Source organism: Molossus molossus, unplaced genomic scaffold (assembly GCF_014108415.1).
Source record: "Molossus molossus isolate mMolMol1 unplaced genomic scaffold, mMolMol1.p scaffold_m16_p_1, whole genome shotgun sequence".
Classification (NCBI taxonomy): Eukaryota; Metazoa; Chordata; class Mammalia; order Chiroptera; family Molossidae; genus Molossus; species Molossus molossus.
In genome coordinates, this window is record NW_023425344.1 from 181,802,729 (window position 1) to 181,830,139 (window position 27,411).

The 27,411-nt window shown below is 39.5% G+C and overlaps 1 protein-coding gene across 9 annotated transcripts in view; it reads right to left on the bottom strand.

The window, feature by feature from the left end:
- TTBK2 (tau tubulin kinase 2) overlaps positions 1-27,411 on the bottom strand; it is a 170,361-nt gene that overhangs the window by 70,644 nt on the left and 72,306 nt on the right. For 6 of the 9 annotated variants that reach the window (XM_036261827.1, XM_036261836.1, XM_036261844.1 and 3 more), the window contains 3 exons: positions 14,644-14,717; positions 7,014-7,154; positions 5,395-5,499 (listed from right to left, as the gene is read on the bottom strand). In XM_036261827.1, the coding sequence (XP_036117720.1) occupies positions 5,395-5,499; positions 7,014-7,154; positions 14,644-14,655 (258 nt within the window). In that variant the 5' untranslated portion in view covers positions 14,656-14,717. Of the gene's footprint in view, positions 1-355; positions 483-5,394; positions 5,500-7,013; positions 7,155-7,792; positions 7,893-14,643; positions 14,718-27,411 lie in introns of those variants that run through there. The other 3 variants (XM_036261851.1, XM_036261858.1, XM_036261868.1) reach the window with 2 other exon arrangements.

The following is a 27,411-nucleotide window of genomic DNA, read 5'->3' on the forward strand; positions in this document are numbered from 1 at the left end:
TTTAGTTGTAAACATTGGAAGCAAATAATTCTTAAATTTATATTATCCCCAGCCCTGATTTCTCCTTTGAGCTACAAATTACTATATCCTATCAGCTTCTTGTTATTTCCATCTCAAATCTAAGAGGCACCTCAAACTTAACTTCTAGGAAAAAGAACTTGTAATTTTTTCTTTTATTGAATCTGTTCTTCATCCTTCCCCATTATAGTTAAGAACATGACCGTTCATTCAGGACAAAAATTTAGTAGTCATTCTTGACCCTTCTTTGTCCTTCACACCCCAATATCAAATCCAGAAGGAAGACTTATTAAATCTACCTTTAAAATAAATGAAAAATATAATCATTTGTCACTACCTTATTGCATCACCCTAATGTCCTAGGTCCCAGCCACCATCAGTGATCACTGGACCATGGGGTTAAGTCTTCTAACTTGTCTTTCTGTTCCACTCTTGCTCTCAATAGTCTCTTCTCAACAGCAGAGTGACTTTTTAAAAAACATGTTCTAAAAATTGAAAAACTGTTGTTTAGAATTCCAGAAATATATTCCAATCCACTAATCTACATAGAACCTAAGTTCTTTACCTGCTGACTATCAATGAACACAAGAACATTGATAAAACCAAAGATAGCCCTGGCTGATTTGGATCAGTGGTTAGAGCACTGGCACACGAACCTCAGGGTCCCAGGTCCAACTCCTGGTCAAGGACACATACCTGAGTTGCAGGTTTGATATCTGGCCCTGGTTGGGGTCTTGCAGGAGGCAACCAATTGATGTGTCTCTCACTCTCTCTCCCCCTCCCTTCCTCCCTTCTACTCTATCTTTAAAAAAAAAATCAATAGAAAAATATCCTCAGGGGAGGATTAACAAAACAAACTAACAAAGAAAAAAAATAATAACCTCTCCACAATTTCTAGGCACTTAAAAATCTCATGTGGTTCTGTTTTAATTATAATATTCTATATATAACTCTACTATATGGAGTGAGGCAAAAGCAGGTTTATAATTATGAGTATGTGAAACAGAGTTTATTCTTGTATTATAATTTATTAATTACTGTACTCTTTTCCATATAAACAACTGTAAACCTACTTTAGCCCCACCCTGTATAGTTAGTTTATTGACAGATCATGTAACAGATTATACTACATCATTGTTCAAAATTTTCCAAAGGCTCCCAATCACACTTAGAATAAAATATATCTCTTTGCTAAATCATACATAATCAGATGGGGAGGAGGGGAGGGCTAACCTCTTAAACCTTGTCTCTCTCCACTTACCCCTTATTATGCTATGTTATGCTGTAGCCACAGTGGCTTCCCTACTTTTTCTGAAACACACCAAATTTACTCTGCCCCAGAGCCTTTACACTCACTCACTGTTTCCTTTGCCTGGAATACTTTCTTAACAGATATTCACATGTCTTGCTCTCATACTTCATTCAACTCTCAACTCAATACCTCCTCAAAGGAGTCTTTTCTAACTAATACCTCTAAAACAGTCTTTTGTCTTCACTGCCCATCACTCTCTATGTCAATACCATGCTTTGCATTTCTTCATAGCATTTATCATTATCTAAAATTATGTATTTATTTGTGTATTATCAGTCTTCTCCACTAAAACATAACATCCATAAAAACCTTGTTTTGGTCTGCTTGTTCACCGCTGTAGTCCAGCACCTACATCCACACCTCGCATATAATATGTGTTCATTAAATACATTATATGAGAATTTAAAAAACCTGATTATATTAATAAAACATTTTTTAAAGATATTTGGAATTACCCTGGCCAGTTTGACTCGGCAGTCAGAACACTGACCCGCAGACCGAAGGGTTGGGGGTTTGATCCCCAGCCCCGGTCATGCAGGAGGCAACCAACTGATGTCTCTCTCTCTCACATTGATGTTTCTCTCTCTGTCCCTTTATCCCTTCCACTCTACCTGAAAAAAAATCAGTGGAAAAATATCCTTGGGTAAGGATTAATAACAACAACAGAACAGAATAATATTCAAATCTAATAAGTTAAATGGAAACTAAATCATCACCTTCTATAATAGTGAAATGCTCAGCCTTTCTTGACTCCGTCTTGTTCAAGCCTACTTTGTTCCCATGGCCTTCAGACTAATAGCTTCTGTTTAGTCTTACATATAGACATGCTAATCATTAGAGGAATTCTGCTTGTGGCTTAAAGGGATAGGGAAGTATGTATTGTTTATCAAAGATTTGCAGGAACCTTGTGACCAGACTCACATTATCTAGTACAATCTTCCTCAGATCCTACTGGTACCCGAATGTCTGCTGTTGCCAATCACCTCAAATGCCCCTCCCATCTCCCCTTCCCTTGACATAAAAGAAGCCTGAACATTGTACTTTTTTGAGATGAATTCGAGGAACCATTAGGTCTCCCATCTTCTCAGTTAGCAACTTCTTGATTAATAAACCTTCCCTTATTCTAAATTCTGATGTTTTGAGCCTTGGCCTTTTGAATCAGTGTGTGCATGGACTTTGGATCAATAACACTACTTGCTACATATTAATAATGCAAGTCCTTCACCAGAACCAAAAAGATTCTCTTATAATTTCTAGGCACTTAAATTCTCATGTGCCTGTATTTTAAATATAATTTACATTTCTGTATGTAACTCTATTATTATACAGTTAGCTCATTCAAAATCAGTGTTTCAACTTCTGTGCAACTAATTTTCTATGAATGAAAGTCACAATCAGTAGCAAGTTAAAACAAAACTAAAAAGTAGACACAAGTATAAGAACTGCAGTGGGAGAACAAATAAATGCCAACATGAGGTACTCCCCCAAATCCACTCCCCAGTAAAACTGGTGAAAATTATTTTAAAAAACAACTAAAGCCTCTGAAAATGGTCCTTTAGGGAAAACAACAAATGATGAAACATCTGTTTAAGAAAATCTATGAAATTCTAGAGTAAGAAAGGCTAGAGTCTATGGTATCTGAACCAAAACTTCCAGATCAGTGAGGATGGCTCTATTCCAGATTGCTGTACCCAAGAACACAGGGCTAGGGCTCTCTCTTTCCCCACTTCCCAGAGGGCTTTCTTTCTGTAGGAGCAGGACTTCAGCATTTCTCATATTCTCCTAGCTGCCTGAGCAAGCTAAGTCCTGGGCAACTGCAGGTAGAGAGGTGGAGGCTTCTAACCTTCTCTTCTACCTTAGACATGGTGTGCTGAGAATAATGGGACCCCAACTGACCTCTTGGCTCATGAGGCAGCGGCTCCTCACCAAGGGACCTCAGACTACTACTCCCAACTGAACCAAAGGGCTCAGCTCCTAAAGTGAGTAAGTTACTTGGCAAATAGCTAGACATAGCCAAATCCTGAGCCCTGGCTAAGAGATTTTGCTTGGGGTCAAAAGGCAAATAAAAGAGATAACTCTTTTTTTATTTTTTCCATCACCATTTATCCCCTCTATGCCCTCTTCTACTTTCACCCTCACACAATCACCACACTATTGTCCATGTCCATGAGAAAGAGATAACTCTAATCTCTTCCTAAAGAAAATTGTTTCATTTGCAACAGTTAATTTAAACCCAAGACCCCTCCCAAAATAGTGTAGTTTGTAGTAAAGGAAATTGGGAGGAGATCGGTGGATCTAATGAAGATACAGCTGTCCTGGGGAGAACCAGGAGAATAAGACAGATGAGAGGAGCCTTCCTGGGGTCAGAACAAATATCACACTCTGACCTCAAATTAAAACCACAATAAAATATCTTCTCACACCTGTCAACAAAGTGTTGGCAAGGATGTGGAGAAAATGGAACCTCATGCAATGTTGGTGAAAATGCATATTGGTGCAGCCACTGTGGAAAACAATGTGGAGTTTCCGCAAAAAAAAAAAAAATGGAACTGCCTTATGACCCAGTGATGGCACTTCTGGGGATATATCCTAAGAATCCTGAATCACCAATGAGAAAGAATGTTTGTACCCCTATGTTCAAAGCAGCATGATTTGGAACCAAGATCTGGAAGCAGCCCATGTCCATCAGTAGATGAGTGGATAAAAAAGCTATAGTACATTTACACGATGGAATACTACTTGGCCATAAAAAACACACCAAAAAACAACAACAAGGAAATCTTACCTTTTGAGACAAAATGGACGAACCTGGAGAGTATTATGCTAAATGGAATAAGCCAGTCAGAGAAAGACAAGTACCATATAATTTCACTTATATATGGAATCTAATGAACAAGATCAATTAAACAAAACAGAAATAAAGGCATGGATACGTGGAACAAACTGATAACTGTCAAGGGGAGGGAGGTTGGGAGGCTGGGTGAAAAAGGTAAAAGGATTTAGAATAAAAAAACACAACTCCGACACAGACAACAGGATGGTGATTACTACAGGGAAAGGGGGTGGTGGAGGTAGAAGAGAGTAAAAGGGGTTTAAATGATGATAGAACTGACTTGGGGTGGTAACCACAAAATAACAATATAGAGATGATGTATTATAGAATTATACACCTTAAACCTGTATAATTATATTAACCAATGTCACCTCAATAAATTCAAATTTTTAAAAAGGAGGGAAAATAAACTATTCCATTTTAGGAGGCACAATTTGATTAGTTTGTCAAGGAATTTGTGCCCCAGGGCACTGTTGTAAACAACAGAGCAATCAATTAGTGGAGATTAACACTGTGTTTTGGGGATAGGGGTTGTGGAGTAAAAAAGCCAGATTTCAATAAAATAATACAAGCCCTGGAAGTGAGGACCAGTACCCAGAATTGCTACAATGTATCTAAAATGTCCAGTTTCTGATAAAAGAAAATTATAAGGCAAGCAAAGAAACAGGAAAGTATGACCCATATATTAAAAAAAAAAAAATAGCAGGCAACACAAATTGTCTGTGAGGGTGATTAGATGTTTAACAGTAAATGTTTAACAGCATTTAATAGCAAAAGATATAAAACTAACCATTATAAATATCTTCACAGAACTAAAGGAGTGCTTTATAAAAGAAGAAAAGTATGGCATATTAAATAGAAAATATCAATAAAAAGAAAATTTTAAAGAACCAAATGGATATGAAAGTATAATAACTGGAACAGAAGAACTGTAGTAGGTAGAAAAAGCCTCGAACTGCAAAGATCCCTGATCCTAAAGGGTTAATGTGGGTTCCTACTACAAGACAACCCTAAATGTACTATTTTTAAAATCTACAATTTTCAATAAAATTAATTTATTTCTATGATTTAATCATAAGTATATATGCTACTTATTTTTTTAAATTAATTTTATACGCCACTTCTTGAATGACATGCATTCTAATACATAATTAGCATTTCTTTAAATACAGTGATACAATACATAACAGGTTAAATCGCAAATATTTAATAATAATATGAAAAATCTTACTGGTCTGACGTCACCACAGGAATTGGTAAATTGTCGAGCCAAGCCAAAATCAAGCATGTAACATTTCCTACATGTACTAGGAAAGCGACCCATGGCAAAGTTTGACTAGAAAAATAAAGAAGGAAAATATACAATTCTTATAACAATTAGTCCTCATATCTTATCTTTCCTATATTTTAATTCTTCTACTTAAATGCTATATAACACACATGTCCCAAATACACTATTCTAGGTCAATGATGTTTATTGTAATTAATATATAATTTCATTGTGAGTTCTGTTAATGCCTATGATCAGGTGAACTTTGAGCAACAAAGAATTTAAGCAACTGTATGTAGCAAGTAGTTAGACAGACATGAGCAGAGCAAGGTACAGAGGTCACTAGGGCAGAAAGCACTGGGTGCCTAGCAAAGGACAAATGTAGGGTGGGACCTTGTCCTCAGGGTGACCTTTCCTCCCCCCCTAGCATATGCGGTTTGAACCCTCTGCCCTTTCCCCTCTAGAGATAACATCTAGGCCTTAGTTGCATTTCAGCTCCAGGCCCAGAAAAACAGCAAAATCAGACAAGCAACCCTAGGGCGGACCTCAGGACCAGCTTCGTTGACTAATGACCTCCTGCCCTGGCACTGACCAATCAATCAATGGAGACCCAACCCTAAAAGGACACATCTGGAAAGCTGCTGAATATTCTATTGAGATCTTCCCCTGGGAGCTCCCCTAAAATCTCTACCCTTAAAATCCTGAAGGAGGACCCAGTGTGCTCTCCCTCCCAGAAGCCTGCCCATGTCTTTCCCTCCTCATTCCCAAAGGCACATCACCTTTACCTTCCTCACTTCTAAGCTCCAAGGGCCCTTCCTTACCTCTATAATTTGTTTCCTAAGCCCATTAAGCAAATTACTTTTTCCTACCTCTGTGATTTTCTAAATCAATGTTCTCTTATAGGTTGAGTCTTGGCTCCGAATTCTTTCCTAGCCAGAACTCAAGTACCAAGATTGCTGACCCCAGGTCGGATCTGACTCCACTGGTCTAACACCTGGTGCTGTTCCACCCCCACCCCCAACACAAGGACTCTTCTTTTGCCTCTGTAACTTGTTTCCTGAGCCCATTTCTTCTACCACTCACTTCTACCTCTGTGACTGTCTAAATAAACTTTCTCTTATAGTTTGAGTCTTGCCTCTGAATTCTTTCCTAGCCAGAACTCAAGTTAAAAAAAAAAAAGTTCAAAGAACATCATGCCAATATCTAAAGCAACATATGTAAATATTTTAAACCAATATTAGGAAAAAGAAATCCAAAGAATAACTATCAATTTAAGTGTAAGGCTAAGTAATCAGCAATGTTAACACACATAATAATAGTCAAGCATTAATCACTTCTAATTTTACTGCCCACAACATTTTCACTGTATGAGAAAAGCTCTTGAATATAAGTTGTAGTGTGTAATTATCATTTTTCTAAATTAAGAGGCAAGTTATATTTTGCTTCCAGTTAAATTTTCGCTACAGAAATTAAAATATTACCTTGTATTGAATCTAGAAAGCTACACTTATTGTGTCCCATTTTAAGATTAAGAGTACCAAGTAAACTCATCTGTGCTCTGGCTGGAAAAGGCTCCCTACCGGTTTGATGTCTCGGTGCAGGAATCCCACAGAATGGATGCTTTCAATAGACTCCAGAATCTGTCTACCCAGCCGAAGAGTAGTGCTAATAGTGAATGTACCCCGGGACTGGCTACGGCGTAGATCGGCCAGATTCCGACCCTATGGAAACCAAATAAACACTTTCAAATACAATACTAAAACTATGTTATAAGAAAAGATGGAAAATTATCTATTTACTAATAAAATGTTTTGTCTAAAATAGCAAGGATTTTACCCAAATCGTGATTCTCTCAAGAGAAGAGATTCTGTTAAGATAATACATTAACATTTCAAACAAATTTAAGAATAACCAAAGATTTTTAACATAACATGTTTCTGAGTCACAATTCCTTTTGTTTCTGATGTCATAACAAAATACAGTCTTGATTATTTTAAAAGATTATATATCCAGAGAATTAATTCCTCATCACTGCCTAACATATATTTCCATACAAACTACTTAATTTTTCTGTCACAGAAAATGGGGCCAGTGTTTTGTGAGGATTAAAAAAATATTTAGAATACTGTCTGGCAAACAGTAGGTATTCAATAAATGCCAGTTATTGTTATTGTGAACAAAAACTATATGAAACACTCAATTACTTCTAGCAATAAATAAAACATTGACTGTATCTAGCCTGTGCCAGATATAGTGCATTCATAATTGCATTTAATTCTCATATTGCCCTAAGTAGAAGTTGTTATTCCTGTTTTACAGATGAGAAAACGGAGGCTCAGAGAGTTTAAATAATGTTAACCTGTTAAGGTCAAGTTGTCTTTCAAATCTAAGTTTGTCTGACTCCAAAGTGTTCTTTTTCCACTTCACAGTGCTGTTCCATCCAGAAGGTTCCTTATAGCCTAGGTAACAACCAGTAATCTGATGAGAACAGGTTACAATGCTGCAATTCTACCTCCCAAAGAATGGAAACTGGCCCTAATATCGCAAGGAACTTTAAATATCCCAAGGAACTTTAAATATCCCAATCTCTTTAGTCCCCTAATTTTGTAGTATATGTTTAAGATTAATACCACTAACACCATCACCTCAACTAAAGACAGTTGATTCACTTTTGAAAAAGTAATAAATTCTTAAGTTACTTAAGTACCATTTGAAATAAAATATTAAATAGTACTCAAGTAATCTAAGAAAAATAACAAGAAAATCAGGAACCTTTCATACTACATATCTTCTTTAAAGATGCAGTTTTCGCCCTGGCTGATTTGGCTCAGCAGTAGAGCATCAGCCCGCGGACTAATGAGTCGTGGGCACTACTCTTCACAATGTACCTCAGTTGCGGTTTGTCCCTGGCCTTGGTCAGGTCATGCAGGAGGCAACCAGTCAATGTGTCCCTCTCACATTGATGTTTCTCTAGCTCTCCCTTTTTCTCCTTCTCTCTCCCTACCACACTACCTGAAGATAAATAGAAAAATATCCTCGGGTGAGGATTAAAAAAAAAAAAATGCAGTTTTCCCACAGCATAAATTGGTGGTTATCTTTATTATTTTTTTAATGTTATGGGGAATTTATTGTTCTCTACATCCTCAGCAAATGTAAAATAAGTGATAATCTAGCAATGACTTTTATAATCCCATGAGAATAACTAATAAGTTTTATTATTATTCCAATACATTTTTTCTTTAAAAATCAATATTTTGATTGCCAAAAATATACCTAATAATGGAACTTCATTTGTAAACAACTTTCACCATCATAAAAGCTTTTAAAAGAAAATCAATTAAGCTAGACTTATGAAATTAGTAATGATTTTAAAATTTAAATCGTTTAAAAAAATAAACCTAAAGTATCAAATAACAAAATCTAAAAAGATAAATAAAAGGCTGGCAAAAGTATGAGGAAAAAGTTATTAACATGGTAAATACATGCAGGTTTGATCCAACAAATTATGCAGAGTAAGGAAAAAGTAGGTTTATAGTTGTGAGTACGTGAAACAGAGTTTATTCTTATACTATTAATTGCTGTATTATTTTCCACATGAACAACTGTATACCTACTTTTGCCCCAACCTGAACTTCAGAGGAGTATACACTACTACAAATGGTTATTATTTGCTATAGAGAAAAATTGAAAACCACCTATATATCCACCAATAAATGAATGATTAAATAAATCATGGCACAGTCATCTCACTAACACGCAGTCAGTAAAATAAAAGAACTTTTATACATAGTAATATGGAATAAATGTTACTGAATAAAAAAGTAAATTAATTTCTTCCTAACTAATTCTATAAATTTAACATGATCTTAATAAAAATACCAATAAAATTAATTATTAAGAATTTAAAACATATTTAAAGGGAGAAAAAGTAATATAATAAACCTTCATCTATTATTTACTATCCCCTAGCAACACACACCCACATCTCCCTTCCCACACACATACACTGTAAGTCCCAATCATATCATTTCATCTACATATTTTTGTAAGTACATAAGAATAATGAGATGCACTTTGATGTGCCGAAACCTCACAATATAAAATTAAAAAGGTTATTAGCAATTCTATTACCACAAACTTGAACTGGAAATATCAACATAAACCATGACATATTTTCTCTAAAAAATATCTATATATCCTGAACCCATCCACTTGAAAAGAATTTAAAACTATGACCACCACTGCCCTGGCCGGTTTGGCTCAGCGGTTGGAACACCAGCCTGCGGTCCAGGGAGACCCGAGTTCGGTTTCCACTAAGGGCATGTACCTCGGTTGCAGTTTGCCCCCGGCCCTGGTTGGTCGTGCGGGTGGCAGCCACTCGATGTGTCCCTTTCACGTCGATGTTTCTCTCTCTCTCCCTCCCACTCTACCTGAACAAAAAAAAAAAGGGAAAATGTCCTCGGGTGAGGATAAAAAACAAACAAAAAACTATGACCACCAACTAAATTTCAATAGGCACCCATAGCAGCTTTCCCATTAACAGAAAACAGGGCTTAATGGAGAAATGGCTGATTCCAGCTCTGGAGTATGAAATATACAGAATGAGCAAGGTACACAATGTTGTACCAGAAAGTAAGAATGCTATCAAAGACTGCTGCAGTCTAGTCCTCTCAAAATGAATTAGGATCCAACTTAAACGAAATCCTTCCAGCTAAAGATGGAACAATTTGAACATTAAAAAGAAAAACAATGATTGAAAGATACAAAATATGTTAAAAATATGAGTTCATAATTATATTTTTTTTAAAAGAGAGAGCTAGCCCTGGTCAGTTTGGCTCAGCAGTTGGAGCATCAGTTCACAGACCAGAGAGACTGGATTCGGTTCCCACTAAGGGCATGTACCTCAGTTGCAGTTTGTCCCTGGCCCCGGTTGGGGTGACGTGGGTGGCAACCAGTCGATGTGTCTCTCTCACATCAATGTTTCTTTCTCTCGCTCTTCCTCCCTTTCTCCCTCCTGCTCTGTCTGAAGATAAATGCAAAAATGTCCTCACGTGAGGATATAATAAATAAATAAATAAAAAGAGAGAGAGCTAATTAGTCCCCTTTGGAAAATAATAGGGAACCAACTCACTATTCTGAAAACTCAAAAATAAAAGAATCAAGTATTAGTCCTGTCCTTCATGTGCGTGTGTGTGTGTATTTTAGAGAGAGAGAGAGAGAGAGAAACATCAATTGGCTGCCTCCTGCATGCTCCCTACTGGGGATTGAGGCTGAAACCTGGGCATGTGCCCTGACTGGGAATCAAACTGGTGACCTCTCAGACCATGGGATAACACTCAATCCACTGAGCCACACCAGCTGGGCAGTGGTGGAGTGCTTTTAAAAGAATTCCAACTAAGCCCAGCTGGTGTGGCTCAGAGGCTGCCGGTTCAATTACTGGTCAGGGCATATGCCTGGGTTGTGAGCCCAGTCCCTGGTGGTGGGGCTTGCAGGAGGTGGCCAATCAGTGTTCTCTCTCATCGATGTTTCTATCTCTCTCTCCTTCCCTCCTCTCTCTAAAAATCAGTAAAGAAAAAAGAAAGGAATTCCAATTAATAAATGAATTAGAAACTATACAATTAGAATAGTACATTTGCAACCCCACTGAAGTAATGGACCTAGAAAATGATTACTTATGTGTTGATAAAACCCAGAAGAAAAACCACTGGGAACTTAAAATGAATGAATCAGGCTGACAGTTCCTGAATCTCACTAATCAATCTTAACATTCCTAAAAGAGAGACAACTAGACACTGCCTACTGATGTGATACAACTCACCTCTGAAGTATTTTGGCCAAACAAAACAAAACTGGAATCTGATTTAATCACAAGTTTATAGAAAATACATGGAATAGAAGAACATGTTAAACCCACCACAGGAAGACAATCCGAAAAACCCAGAATATGGGAACTTCTGCATGACAAATGACTCTATTTTTATCAATGACAATAAAAAGAACAAAAAAAAAAAAGAGAAAACTAAGAAAAAAAGAGAGACTTAAGAACCCACAGTGACATTTCTCATCCTATCCCTTGTATCCCAATAAAAAATTCACAAGGCCCTGGCCAGTTTGGCTCAGCTGTTAGAGCGTCAGCCCGCAGACCAAAGAGTCTCAGGTTCAATTCCAGTCAAAGGCATGTACCTCATTTGAGGTTTGGTCCCTGGCCTTGGTTGGTGTCGTGTGGGAGGCAACCAATATATGTGTCTCTCTCACACTGATCTTTCTCTCTCTCTTTCTCCCTCCCTCCCTGTCAACCTTCCATTCTATCAAAAACCAATGGAAAAATATCCTGGCATGAAGATTAAAAAAAAAAAAATTTTCACAAGAAAAAAGAGAGAGACTTAAGAAGAGATCTAAACACCAAATACAATGTGTAAATCCTGTCTGAAACCAAATTCAAGTAAATCAAATATTTTTTGTAAAAGAAGAAAGCCCAGCTGGTATGGCTCAATGGCTGAGCATCAACCCATGCACCAAGAGGTCGCAGGTTCAATTCCTGGTCAGGTCACATGCCCAGGTTGTGGGCCCAATCCCCAGTAGAGGGCATGCAGGAGGCGGCCAATCAATGTCCTCTCTCAACAGGTGTTTCTCTCTCTCCCTCTCCCTTTCTCTAAAAATCAATAAAGAAAAAAAAATTTTAATAAAAATAATAGAAGAAAGATATAATCAAGGAAATCTGAAGACTTACTTGATATTTGATGCTATTATTTAAAAATCATTGTGTACTGTGGCTAAGATGGGAAAAAAGAGAAATCCTTCTTAGGGATATTTACAGATAAAATATTCCTTGAATTTGCTTTGAAATAATCTGAGGAGGGAGAGAAAGAAAAAATACACTTGGAACAAGTTGGCTATATATTGATAATTATTGAAGGTGGGTGATGAATACATGGGTACATTATATTATTCTATTCTTGTGTACATTTAATTTTTTCCACAATAATAAAAAGTTTTAAAATGTAGCAGCTCTGGTATTAGGCAATATAGATCTACATCTGTACTGATTACAGGATTCAAAATATTTTTTTGTCCCTCCCTAGGTGATATGATTATCACAAAGTAACACCTTTTGGCTATAGTAAAGATGCTCATGTAAAGCCTCAATGGTGACAAGATAGTAAGTGGGACCCAGCCAAGAACACTGGTCTTAGGCTTCCACCAAGCCCTAACACCCATTAAGTAACCAGTCCCAGGCAAACCACAAATCTCCTTGAGCTTCAGCCTTTTCATTGCAAAATGGGGATATAACCTGTCCTATTCTCTCCGTGGAGACATGGTGAGAATCAAATAGATATTTATAAATCCAAACTAAAACTTTATAAAATACCATGGCTTAAAATGATAATATCATAGTTTAAAATATAAAAATTATAGTATTACTGGCCAAAGTGATAGAAAGCAGGATCCATGTTTATAACCTTTTTTTTCTTTCTTTATATCAGTTCTATTTATTTATTTTTATTGTTAAAAGTATTACAGATGTCCCCTTTTTCCCCCCACTGATCCCCTCCCATATTTATAACCTTAAAAGGTCAAGGAACAGCTGCTTCAAGAAATAAAATTGTGCCGGCTCAAGAGATAATGAAACACATGACTCAAAGATTTTAAGGCTATAGTCTACAGAGAGATTAATATATTTTTTACTTTTTAAAAAAAATCCTAACCTGAGGACATTTTTCCATTTATCTTCAGATAGAGTGAGAGGGAGAGAGAGAGAGAAATATCGACGTGAGAGGGACACATCGACTGTTGCCTCCTGCACAACCCTGACCAGGCCGAGGACCAACTGCAACCAAGGTACATGCCCTTGATCAGAACTGAACCTGCAACTTATTGGTCCGCGGGCCGATGCTCTACCGCTGAGCCAAACCGGACAGGGCAGAGAGATTAGTATATTTAAATCTAAATTAAATGCTGAAAGATAGTTTACAGAAACAAGAATAGCCTTCTGAGGAGAAGAGGAAGCATTTAGGCCAGGACCTATATTCCTGAAACCACTGCTATGTAGTTAAGTTGAAAGGAAAGAAGCAAATGCTCATAATAGATTTTGCTAAAGATGAAAGAAAACATGGAGATTTCTATGTTAGGCAGCAAGGTGAACCATGCTTATACATTTTGATGGTGACTACAGTTCAGAGGTGTGGGTGGGAGCGTGTGTGTGTGTATGTTCAGGGGCAGAGGTAGTGTCAGAGAGAATGGGATATTTCCTCTTCTCCCTGCTGCAGTCATTCCTCCAATATTCCCCTTCTGAATTTCTCTCTGCTGCCCCAACCCAACTCCACTTTCCATCTAAAGAATAGGAAACAGAGAGAGCAATGTTAAAAAGTAGAAAGAAGAAGAGGAATAGCATTTCTCTTCTATCTCAACTAGTGCTTAAATTTTTAAGCAGGTAAGGTTGGTACTTGAGTCTAACTGGAGTCCTTAAGGTAACAAAGGGTAGAAAAGAAGGGGACAGGGACAGGGCAAGACTCTCATTATATCCAACAATCCATGTGGGCATTGAAAACTTTGCAATGATGACAATCACTGAAGATATGAATCAACTAATATAGGTGACAGGGACAAACCTTCCATCTTTGGAAATACCTGTATCAAGTCTGTTTAAATATGCCCTGGCCAGTTTGGCTCAGCAGTTAAAGCACTGGCCTGTGGACCAATGAGTCGTGGGTTCGATTCCAGTCAAGGGCATGTACCTCAGTTTTGGTTCGTCCCCAGCCTAGGTTGGGGTCGTGTAGGAGGCAACCACTCTATGTGTCCCTTTCACATCGATGTTTCTCTCTCTCTCCCTCCCACTCTATCTGAACAAAAATAGAAAAATATCCTCAGGTGAGAATTTAAAAAAAATTTTTTTAAATAATTTTCATCTGCATAATGTAAAACATTCTGAGACGATACCAAGAATGTTGTTGTTATTCTTTTCCACTATAATTATGGAATTTTTATCAAAACTGAAAGATTTTAGCCCTGGCTTGTCTGGCTCAGCAGTTATAATATTGGCCTGCAGACCAAAGAGTCACGGGTTTGATTCCCGGTCAAGGGCATGTACCTTGGTTGCAGGTTTGATCCCCAACATGGAGGCAACCAATCAATGTGTCTCTCACATCGATGTTTCTCTCACCCTAAAAAAAAAACTGAAAGAGTTTAAGATACATTTTCAATGTAACCTACCTGCAATTGCATGACCACATAGTTGAAGCGATCGTTCCTCCCACAGCCAATAAATCTACAAACATGGTCTTTCCCTGGGGAAAAAAAAAGGAAACAGTGCAAAAGGTTATATTATAATTTCTGTTCCAAAAAGTAATTTTTTTTTTTGTATAGTATTTTTGATTGAATATAAAGGACGTATCTTAAGAACCTTAAGGATACGAAATTTGCATTATTCAAAATTTCTTTTTTTTCATCTTTATTGTTGAATGTATTACAGATGTTCCTCATTTTTCCCCCATTGACCCCCTCCTCCCCACTCTCGCCCCCCTCCCGCCTTTTCCCACATTATTGTCTGTGTCCATTGGTTATGCATATAAGTTCTTTGGTTTATTTCTTCCCACCCCTCAACCCCTTTCCCTTTGAGGTTTGTCAGTCTGGCAATGAATTTGTACTTCTTAATCCCTTCACCTTTTTCACCCATTCCCCCAAGCCCCCTCCCATCTGGCAACCAACAAAATGTTCTCTGTATCTATGAGAATGTTTCTGTTCTGCCTGTTCATTTTGTTTGTAGTTTCCATTGTCGATAGATATGTATTCATTGCCATTTTGTTTATTCATATATTTTATCTTTTTCTTCAAAAAGACCCTTCATCATTGCATATAATAACGGTTTGGTGGTGATGAACTCCTTTAACTTTTTCTTATCTGGGAAACTCTTTATATGGCCATCAATTCTAAATGACAACTTTGCAGGATAGAGTAATCTTGGTTGTAGGTTCTTGCTTTTCATCACTCTGAATATTTCTTGCCACTCCCTTCTGGCCTGCAAAGTTTCTTTTGAGAAATCAGCTGACAGCCTCATGGAAACTCCCTTGTAGGTAACTAACTGCTTTTCTCTTGCTGCTTTTAAGATTCTCTCTTTGACTTGAAACTTTTGCATTTTGATGATGTGGGCCTATTGGGGTTCATCTTATTTGGGACTCTCTGTGCTTCCTGGACCTGTATGTCTGTTTCATTCACCAAGTTAGGGAAGTTTTCTGCAATTATTGTTTCACATAGGTTTTCAATTTCTTGTTCTCGCTCTTCTCCTTCTGGCACCTCCAAGATGCGAATGTTGGCATGCTTGAAGTTGTCCCACAGGCTCCTTACACTATCGTCACTTTTTTAAATTCTTTTTTCTTTTTGCTGTTCTGATTGGGTGATTTTTGCTTCCTTATATTCTAAATCAATGGTTTGCTTCTTGGCTTTACCTACTCTACTATTGAATCTGCGTAAATTATTCTTTATTTCAGTGAATGCCTCCTTCATTTCTGACTGGTCCTTTTTTATGCTCTTGAGGCCCTGACTAAGTTCACTGAGCATCCTTAGAAGCAGTATTTTGAACTCAGCATCTGTTAGGTTGCTTATCTCCATTTCGCTTAGTTCTTTTCCTGGGGTTTTGTTCTGTTCTTTCATTTGGGACCTGTTTCTTTGTCTCCTCATTTTGGCTGCCTCCCTGTGTTTGTTTCTATGTATTACTTAACGAGCGGTATGGGGCTATCTGAGACCAGATGCTGCTTGTTTGAAAGAATTTAGGAAAACCTGAAGCAGGATCCAAGACAGGCCAATCCTATGGTAAAGTAACTGGCAACAGCTTGGGTGGGCCTGAAAGTTGGGTGGGCGGGGCCTCAGGGAATCACCAGGGCAGGGCAACCAGTGTGAGCCAGGTTGCTGGAGTCCCAGATATGGTGGCTGTCTGCCGCCCGAGGGAAGGGCTCACCAAAGGAAAAAAGGCCTCCGACAGCACATTTGTCCCAGAGAAAGCCCCCTCTCCAGCCCTCACTCCAGTGCCAAACAGCTCAGTTCTTCCGTGAATGTCTCTGGTACCCCTTGAGCTGCCTCCCCTCCAAGCTTAGAGGGAGTGAGTCCAGTAAGTCCGTGCACAGGGCCCTTTAAAAAGCTGCCTGGGGCCCTGGCCGGTTTGGCTCAGCGGTTAGAGCGTCGGCCTGCGGTCCGGAGAGACCCGGGTTCGGTTCTTGCTAAGGGCGCGTACTTTGGTTGCAGTTTGTCCCCGGCCCTGGTTGGTCGTGCGGGTGGCAGCCACTCGATGTGTCCCTTCACGTAGATGTTTCTCTCTCTCTCTCTCCTTCCTCTCTCTCCCTCCCACTCTATCTGTACAAAAAATGGAAAATATCCTCGGGTGAGGATAAAAAAAAAAAAAGCTGCCTGGGGCTCCAGCCGCCTCAGCCTCCCTGAGCCTCAGTTCCCACTGGTTTTTTCAGCCAGGAGTTATGGGGACTTCTCTTCCTGGCATTGGAACCCTGAGCGGGGCGTCTTGTGTGAGACGGGGACCCCTCAGTCCTCAGGGAGGACCTTCCCAGCCAAGGTGTCCCTCCTGATTTTTATCCGCCACACGTGGCTCTGGGAGCAGCCTGTCCACCTCCGCCCCTCCTACCAGTCTCAATGTGGCTGCTTCTTTAATTCCGTAGTTGTAGGACTTCCATTCAGCTTGATTTCAGGCAGTTTGAATGATGGTCGTTCTGTAGTTTAGTTGTAACTTTGATGTGGTTGTGGGAGGACACGATACCACGTTTACCTACACCATCTTGACCAGAAGTCCACATTATTCAAAATTTCTATCCCACCTTCCCCCAAATCCTACATTGCTCCTTGTGTAGTCAAATGTTTATTGAATAAATAAATAAACAAATAAATGAGGGAACAAATGAATGATAATTTATTTAGGAAGTAAAGAATTAAGAGGTCATTTCAGATCAAATGGCCCGAACAGCATATATATGAAAGCACAGGAGAACAATAAATAAGAACCATCAGGAATATAAATCCTGAATTTTAAATATGGTCTGCCATTCACCATTATAAGACTTCAGTGAGTTGCTTAATCTTAATAATCTTTCTGGGCCTCACTGATCTGAATTAGCACAGTGGTTCTCAACCGGAGTTCCACATGTAAAATCCAAGGAGGTGCTGCATAGGGTGCAGAGGAAAGCAGAGGTGGAACAGGTAGAAATCTATGGCCCTGTCCCTGATTCAACAAAAGCAAAGGTTTTAAAATAGGATCAAGAGGTGAATTCCAGAGCCAGAAGAGAGCATCTGGCTGGAGCACAGTGAATAGAGGAAGGAAAAACAAAAGGAGATGGCACTGAAGAAGCATGTGGACACCAGATTCTGAGTGTTCTTGGACTCAATGATAAGGAATCTGAACCACATGTATAGGTCAATGTTTTCTAATCCTGGATGCTTATTAAAATAACCTGAGAATGTTTTTAAAAAATATGTTTTTATTAATTTTTTAGAGAGAGAAGAAGGGAGAAAGAGATAGAAACATCAATGTAAGAGAGACATATTGATCGGCCGCCTCCTGCAAACCCCCAACTGGGGATAGAGCCCACAACCCAGGCATGTGCCCTGACCAGGAATCGAACTAGAACCTCTCAGTCCATGGGACGACACTCATTCCACTGAGCCACACCAGCCGGGCTAACCCGGGAAACTTTTGTTGTTGTTGTTGTTGTTAATCCTCACCCAAGGGTATTTTTTCATTGATTTTTTTAGAGAGAGCAGAAGTAGGGGGAGGGGAAAGAGAGAGAAACACTGGTATGAAAGAGACACATTGATTGGTTGCCTCCTATGTGTGCCCCAACCAGGGCCAGGGATCAAACCTGCAACCAGGTACATGCCCTTGACCTGGAATCGAACCCGTGATCCTTCAGTGCACAGGTCAACTCTCTATCCACTGAGCAACACCAGCCAGGACAATCTGGGAAACTTTTTAAGATTCTTAAATTCTGTACTGATTCAGAATCTGTAGGGGAGTATATAAGATATGAGCTTTTCAAAAGTTCTCTAAATGATCCAAAAGCAGATGGGCCATGGATGAATATGTGAAAACTACTGCTGGGTAATGAGAAACATCGAAAAGATTTTAAGATAAAGAAAAACATTCCATTTTAGAACATCGCTATGGTGGCAATAAGGAGGACAGACTATAAAGAGAGTTCACTTCAAGAGGCAGAAAGGTTGCTCTGGTGATAGTTACAATATCCCAAGAGAGAGAATAGGGTTTGAATCTAATGTACTACAGTAGAGATAGAAAAAATAGGATAGCCCGGCCAGTATAGCTCAGTGATTGAGCATCGACCCACGCACCAAGAGGTTGCTGATTCAATTCCTGGTCAGGATACATGCCCAGGTTGTGGGCCAAATCCCCAGTGGGAGGCATGCAGGAAGTGGCCAATCCTTGTTCTCTTTCTTTTTTTTTTTTTTTATCCTCACGCGAGGACATTTTTCCATTTTTTGTTCAGGTAGAGTGGGAGGGAGAGAGAGAAACAGAGAGAGAGAGAAACATCGATGTGAAAGGAACACATCGAGTGGCTGCCACCCGCACAACCGACCAGGGCCGGGGACAAACTGCAACCAAGGTACGCGCCCTTAGCGGGAACCGAACCCGGGTCTCTCAGGACCACAGGCCGACGCTCCAACCGCTGAACCAAACCGGCCAGGGCTCCTTGTTCTCTTTCACCCATGCTTCTATCTTTCCCTCTCCCTTCCTCTCTGTCGAAAATCAATAAATAAAAAGAAATTTTTTTTAAAGAAAAAATAGGATAAACCTGAGAGACATTAAAAATGCAGTTTTTGACTAGAAATTGATACAATTAAATGAAAAGTTGTACCAAAATAAGAGAATATAGTAGGTTATATAGGAGTTCAGGGATGTTAGAATATAAAGTTTGAGCCCTGGCCGGTTTGGCTCAGCGGTTAGAGCATCGGCCTGCGGTCCTGAGAGACCTGGGTTCGGTTCCCGCTAAGGGCGCGTACCTCGGTTGCAGTTTGTCCCCGGCCCTGGTTGGTTGTGCGGGTGGCAGCCACTTGATGTGTCCCTTTCACATCGATGTTTCTCTCTCTCTCTGTTCCTCTCTCTCCCTCCCACTCTACCTGAACAAAAAAATGGAAAAATGTCCTCAGGTGAGGATAAAAAAAAAAAAAAAAGAATATAAAGTTTGAGGATAACCACTTCAATTCAGTAGACATTGTGATTTTAAGCCTGGTACTGAGACCAAAAACTGAGCTCCAGAAATACACTGGAGAACCATTCGTTAATGGAAGGTACATTGAACTATAAACATAGATGGAAGACTGCCAAGTTGAAAGAATAAAGAATGAGAAGAAAAGAAACCTGAGAGCAGAATTATAGAAAATACAACATTTAAAGTGCGAGCAAAAATAAAATTGTCTATGAAAAAAAACAGCCCTGGCCGGTTTGGCTCAGCGGTTAGAGCATCGGCCTGCGGTCCGGAGAGACCCGGGTTCGGTTCCCGCTAAGGGCACGTACTTCGGTTGCAGTTTGTCCCCGGCCCTGGTTGGTCGTGCGGTGGCAGCCACTCGATGTGTCCCTTCACGTCGATGTTTCTCTCTCTCTGTCTCTTCCTCTCTCTCCCTCCCACTCTATCTGTACAAAAAAATGGAAAAATGTCCTCGGGTGAGGATAAAAAAAAAAAAAAACAGAGTACTGTGGTACATATACACAATGGAGTACTATGCAGGGGTAAGAAAGAAAGATCTCTTATCCTTTGAGACGACATGGAGGGACCTGGAAAGTATTATCCTAAGTAAAAGAAGCCAAGCAGAAAAAGACAAATACCACATGATCTCACTTATATACGGAATATAATGAACACAACAGTCTGAGGAATACAGTAGACCCAGAAACATGGAAGTAGGGCACAGACTGACATCCCTCAGAAGAGGGGGTGGGAAGAGATAAACCACAGAACTTATATTCATGTATGCATGACCAATGGACATGGACAACTAAGCCGGGGACGGGGCGGAGGTGGGGTGGGTTGGGGGGTGCCAATGGGGTATAAAAAGGTAAAATATCTGTAACAAAAAAATAAATAAAAAATTTATAAAAAGAAAAAAACAGAGTAGTAGCCTGAGAGGTAGGAGGAAATTATGAGAAAGGGGTATCCACAAAGCAAAAGAGAAGAGCATTTTAAGGTGGAAGTGGCTGATGACAAGAGCTATAGAATGGCTGAGAAGTGCTCATTAACATAAAAAATTAGGAGGTCACTAGCGAGTATAAGGGGCAGGAGCCAGTCTGTAAAGAGTTACAGAATAAATGGAATATGAGACAATGAGGCTATCTTTGAAGAAGCTTGAGGAAGTCACAGACCAAAAGCTAGAAGGGAGATTTGGTAGACTGACGAGAACTGTATCTTAATAGAAAAAAAAAAGTCTGTCCACTTACTGACTTAAAATATAAATAGAGCCCTGGCCAGTTGGGCTCAGGAGTTAGAGCATCAGCCCACAGACCAATGAGTCACAGGTTTGATTCCAGTCAAGGGCACGTACCACAGTTGAGGTCTGTCCCCGGCTCTGATCAGGGTCATGCAGGAGGCAGCCAGTTGATGTGTCTCTCTCACACTGATGTTTCTCTCTCCCTCCTCCTCTCTCCCTCCCACCCACTCTATCTGAAGATAAGAAAAAAAAAAATCCTTGGGTGAGGAAAATAAATAAATAAATAAATAAGTAAGCAAGTAAGTCTCACCATCCACTCATCATTTAAAAAAAAAAAGCTGCCCTGGCTGGTTGAGCAGTTAGAGCGTTGGCCTGAGGATCGAAGGGTTTCAGGTTTGATTCCCAGTCAGGGGCACATACCTGGGTTGCAAGATGCAGTTTCCCTTCCTGGCCCTGGTTGGAGTTGTGCAGGAGGCAACCAATCGATGCATTTCTCTCACATTGATGTTTCTTGCTCTCTCTCTCTCTTTCTCCCTTCTACTCTATCTTAAAAAAAAAAAAAAAAAAAAAAAAATCAATGGAAAAATATCCTCAGGTGAAGATTAGCCAAAAAAAATAATAATAATTTCACACTTCTCTTTTGCATCTGGGTTATCACACTGTTCCCTCATTCTTTGTGCTTTGCTGAAAAAAAGAATAGGTGCAATGGGAACAATAATTCATAATAAGTAAGATACACGTTCAACACTTCACATGTATTTTACATGCTTGCAAAACTATAAACTGTAGAATGAAAAGATAAAATCATGCTCAATTAGCAACTTACTCTTTTCCTCAGCTTCACAGAAACAATTTTAAAAAACATTTAAAAAGTATTTTCCTCGCCCTGGCCGGTTTGGCTCAGCGGTTAGAGCGTCGGCCTGCGGTACAGAGAGACCCGGGTTCGGTTCCCGCTAAGGGCATGTACCTCGGTTAGTTTGTCCCCGGCCCTGGTTGGTCGTGCGGGTGGCAGCCACTCGATGTGTCCCTTTACGTCGATGTTTTTCTCTCTCTCTCTCCCTCCCACTCTATCTGTACAAAAAATGGAAAAATAGCCTCGGGTGAGGATTAAAAAAAAAAAAAGTATTTTCCTCTTGCCCAGCCGCTGTGGTTCAGTGGTTGAGCATCAACCCATGCACCAAGAGGTTGCCGGTTCGATTCCTGGTCAGGGTACATGCCCAGGTTGTGGGCCAAATCCCCAGTAGGGGACATGCAGGAGGCAGCCAATCAATGTTCTCTCTCATCGATGTTTCCATCTCTCTCTCCCTCTCCTGTCCTCTCTCTAAAATCAATAAAGGGAAAAAAATATAATATTTTCCTCTTATTATTCATTCTTCAAGATTCTACCTTCCTATCATGTAACATTTAAATGCAATGTCTCTACATAGGAAGAAATGCTCAACATCACTAATCATCAGAAAGATGCAAATTAAAACGACTATGAGGTATCACCTCACACCTGTCAGAATGGCCTCCATCAACAAATCATCAAACAACAAGTGTTGGTGAGGGTGTGGAGAAAAGGGGACTCTAGTACACTGCTGGTGGGAATGCAGACTGGTGCAGCCACTGTGGAAAACACTATGGTGTTGCATCAAAAAGTTAAAAATTGAACTTCCATTTGACCCAGTGATCCCACTTCTAGGAATATACCCTAAGAAACCTGAAACACCAATCAGAAAGAACATATGTACCCCTATGTTCATAGCAGCACTATTTACAATAACTAAGATCTGGAAACAACCCAAGTGTCCATCAGTAGATGAGTGGATTAAAAAGATGTAGTGCATATACACAATGGAGTACTATGCAGCTGTAAGAAAGAAAGATCTCTTATCCTTTGAGATGCCATGGAAGGACCTGGAGAGTATTATGCTAAGCGAAACAACCCAAGCAGAGAAAGACAAATATCACATGATCTCACTTATTTGTGGAATGTAATGAACTAAGCAAACTGCTGAACAAAATTAACCCAGAGACATAGAGGTGGGGTACAGGCTGACAAGCCTCAGGGGAGGGGGGGTTGTGGGGGAAGAGATAAACTTACATGCATGTATGCATGACCAGTGAACATAGACAACAAAGCTGGGGATGGGGCAGGGGGGAAGGGGAGGAGGGTATCAATGGGGGAAAAATGAGAAACATCTGTAACAAAAACAAATAAATAAATTTAAAAAACAGTAAATAAAACCAAAATAAATAAATAAATAAATGCAATGTCTCTATTAGAAAGACATTTCGACCATCTAAAAACAAAAAGTCATATTAGATTTAACTCCTCTTGGAATGCTCTTTTTATTTTTATGTTATTTTATTAAAAAAATTTTTTTTTTCTTGCCCTGGCCGGTTTGGCTCAGCGGTTAGAGCGTCAGCCTGCGGTCTAGAGAGACCCGGGTTCGGTTACCGCTAAGGACCCGTATCTCGGTTGCAGTTTGTCCCCGGCCCTGGTTGGTCGTGCGGGTGGCAGCCACTCGATGTGTCCCTTTCATGTCAATGTTTCTCTCTTTCGCTCTCCCTCCCACTCTATCTGAACAAAAAATGGAAAAATGTCCTTGGGTGAGGATAAAAAATAATTTTTTTTTTTCTTTATTGATTTTAGAGTGAGAGGAAGGAAGAGGTAGAAAGAGATGGAAACATCGATGAGAGAGAACATCGACTGGCCGCCTTCTGCATTCCCCCGACCGGGAATTGAACTAGCAATCTCTTGAGGCATGGGTTGACACCCAACCACTGAGCCACACAGGCCAGGCAGAATACTCTTTTTAAAATATCTTTATAGTAAAGTTATACCAAAATATTATTTATCTCTTTATACTAAAACTACACTACTTGAAAAAAAAATCAAATAAACTGTATACCCTTTATTGGGCGACCAAAACACAAAGTCAGCAGCAAATTTTCCAGGATTCACCAATTCATCTTCATTGCTTTTGGGAAGAGTTTAATGAGTTCTTACCTCAGACTTTACGGTATAATGTAGTACTATTCTTCTATTTCAGATATATGCAATTAATAAAACTACTCAATTAACTTAGTGCAATAAATATGTACAAATTTTTGGAAGCATGGAGAAACTACAATTTAATTGAAATAACCTCACCACGACTTAGAGCAATTATGCAGTTTTTAAAAAAAATTTTTATTGAGCCCTGGACAGTTTGGCTCAGCGGTTAGAGCGTCAGCCTGCGGTCCAGAGAGACCCGGGTTCAGTTCCTGCTAAGGGCATGTACCTGGTTGCGGTTTGTCCCGGGCCCTGGTTGGTCGTGAGGGTGGCAGCCACTCGATGTGTCTCTTTCACATCGATGTTTCTCTCTCTCTCTTCCTCTCTCTCCCTCCCACTCTGTCTTAACAAAACATGGAAAAATGTCCTCGGATGAAGATAAAAAAAAAAAAAATTTATTGATATTTTTTTGAGAGAAAAGCACTGATTTGTTGTTGTATTTATTTATGTATTCATTGGTTGATTCTTATATGTGCCCTTACTGGGGATCGAACCTGCAACTTTGGCATATTAGGACTACACTCTAACCAACTGAGCTACCCAACCAGGGAGCAAGTGTTAAAAATAACTTTGGCCCTGGCCGGTTTGGCTCAGCGGTTGAAGCGTCAGCCTGCAGACTAGAGTGTCCCGGGTTCGGTTCCCACTAGGGGCATGTACCCAAAAAATAAATAAATAAATAACTTTGGTGCCCTGGCCAGTTTTCTCAGTGGTTAAAGCATTGGCCCAAGAACCAAAGAGTCATGGGTTCGATTCTAGACAAGGGCACACACCTGGGTTGTGGTTCAATCTCTGGCCCTTGTCAGGGTTATGCAGGAGATAACCAATTGATGTGTTTCTCTCTCATCGATGTTTCTCTCCCCCCTACTCCGTCCCTCCCTCCCTATCTGAAAATCAATGGAAATATATCCTCAGGTAAGGATTAAAAAAATGTTTAAATAACTTTGGTAATAATTGTACAAACTGAAGTATTACTCTATGAGCACAGGGACTATAGCTATTTGTTCTGGTACCTAACACCATTATCTGACAAATAGTAAAATGCTCAATCAATATTTGTGAATGAAAAAAGTTAATAGAAATAATAATAGCTAAGAAAACATGCAAATGGGCAAGCATACTGCACAAGGCATTATATTAAGTGCTTTACAGATATTTAATCCTTACAACTTAATAATGTATTGTTATTTTCCCTGTTTTTCAGATGTAAAAATAGAACCTTAGTAAGGTTAAGTACTTTGTCCAAGTCCCCACCGCTGGAAAATGATGGAAAAGTTTAATTTTAGACCCTTTGTTCTTAATCATTGTGACATAAATAATTGAAACAGGTTTTAAAGTCAGGTAACACCCTATCAATAAATATTAAGACTAAAAGGGAATGGTACATCTACACAATGGAACACTATGCAGCTATAAGAACAAAAGGTCTCTTATCCTTTGAGATGACATGGAGAAACCTGGAGGGTATCATGCTAAGCGAAACAAGCCAAGCAGAGAAAGAAAATACCACATGATCTCACTTATTTGTGGAATATAATAAACTAAACAAACAGATGAACAAAACTGACCCAGAGACATAGAGGTAGGATACAGACTGACAAACCTCAGAAAAGAGGGTGTTGGGAGGGGAAGAGATAAACCACAGAACTTATATGCATGTATACATAACCAATAGACATAGATAACAAAGCTGGGATGGGGCAGGGGGGATGGGGAGGAGAGTGTCAATGGGGGAAAAAGGAGAAACATCTGTAACAAAAACAAATTAATGAAAATAATAATTAAAAAAAAAAACTAAAAGGGAGCCCTGGCCGGTTTGGCTCAGCAGTTAGAGCGTTGGCCCGCAAACCAGAGAGTCCCAGGTTCGGTTCCCGCTAAGGGCATGTAACTTGGTTGCAGTTTGTCCCCGGTCCCAGTTGGAGTTGTGTGGGTGGCAACCACTCCATGTGTCTCTCTCACATTGATGTTTATCTCTCTCTCTTCCTCCTTCTCTCTCTCCAGCTCTGTCTGAAGATAAATGCAGAAATGTCCTCAGATGAGGATTAAAAAACAAAACTAAAAGGAAAATAAAGACTATGGCAAAACACAGACAAGAAGACTCACTATGTGTCAAGTACTAAAGTAGGCCAGTAGAAATATAAGACAAATTAAGATCCATGCCCTCAAGGAATTCAGAGCCCAGATATTTAAACAAAAAACTGTAACAGAGTATGATGAGCTCTGTATCATAGACAAATTGCTATAGATACAAAGATTTGAAATTTTTGTTTATGAGGCTTTTCATGAGAGTTAAATCACTAGATTTTAAATGTATAAGACGAGACGAGCATTTAAGAGAAGTACACCCACAAAGTCTGAAGGATTCAAGATGATTTAGGAGTTAATAGGTTAGAGGCCTGGATCAGGGTTAAAAGGTGGGCTAAAGTAGGGGCATGCTGAGACACGAAAAGTATACTAAAGTCTTGTATGCCACATAAAGGAGTTCAGATTTGACTCATTATTAGATAATGGGTGGGAGAGATCAGTAGTTCAAAGGTTTTCAAGCATGAGAGCCAAATGATTTGGCCTGTGTTTTGCAAAGGTAACACTGTTCACCAATAGATGCCTGTTTGTGGAGGAGATGAAAGGCAGGAAGATAAATAAGGAGGTTAATATAATATTCTAGGTTAAAGGTAAGGAAGGTTCCACTTAAAGCATTGAGAGTGAGAATTTAAAGAAGAGGAAAGATTTCAAATTAAGCTTTAAAAGACAGAGTAGACAGATTATGGAAAAGAGAGAGGAAAGTAAAGGAAGACTTCCAGCTGAGGCTAAACTGACAAAGTGAACCATATGAATACACACCAAGACAAAAGTTGTGATGTATAAGAGAAGATAATGATTTCTACTTACGGGATTTTCACTGATTTGTCTACAGGACATGAAAGTTGTGTTAAGAGCCCTGGCTGGTTTGGCTCAGCAGTTAGATCGTCAGCCCACGGACCAGACAGTCCCGGGTTTTGTTCCCACTAAGGGCACGTACCTCGGTTGCAGTTTGTCCCCGGCCCCGATTGGGGTTGTGTGTGTGGCAACCACTCAATGTGTTTCTCTCACGTCGATGTTTCTCTCTCTCTTTTCCTTCCTCTGTCCCTCCTGCTCTATCTGAAGATAAATGCAAAAATGTCCTTAGGTGAGTGAGGATTAAGGAAAAAAAAAAGTTGTGTTAGAAACGTGGGTGTAGAGTTTAATGAAGAGGTCGACTATAGACTGTAATAGGTCTGTATATTGTCAATGAAGTTAAGGATTGATTGCCCACAGAAGATGGGTAGTTTAAGAAAACTATATCATTGCCAGAATACCAACATGCCAGGGGAAAAAAGGGAACCCAAGAAGGAGACTGAGAAGGAAATGTGGAGCCCAAGGAGTGTTATACCTCACAACTTCCATATTTCCTGTGAAGAATTAAGCAAAGTAATCTCTAAAAATGAGGGGAGCAGGATAAATTATGCTTGAAGAAATGTTTATTCAAAACA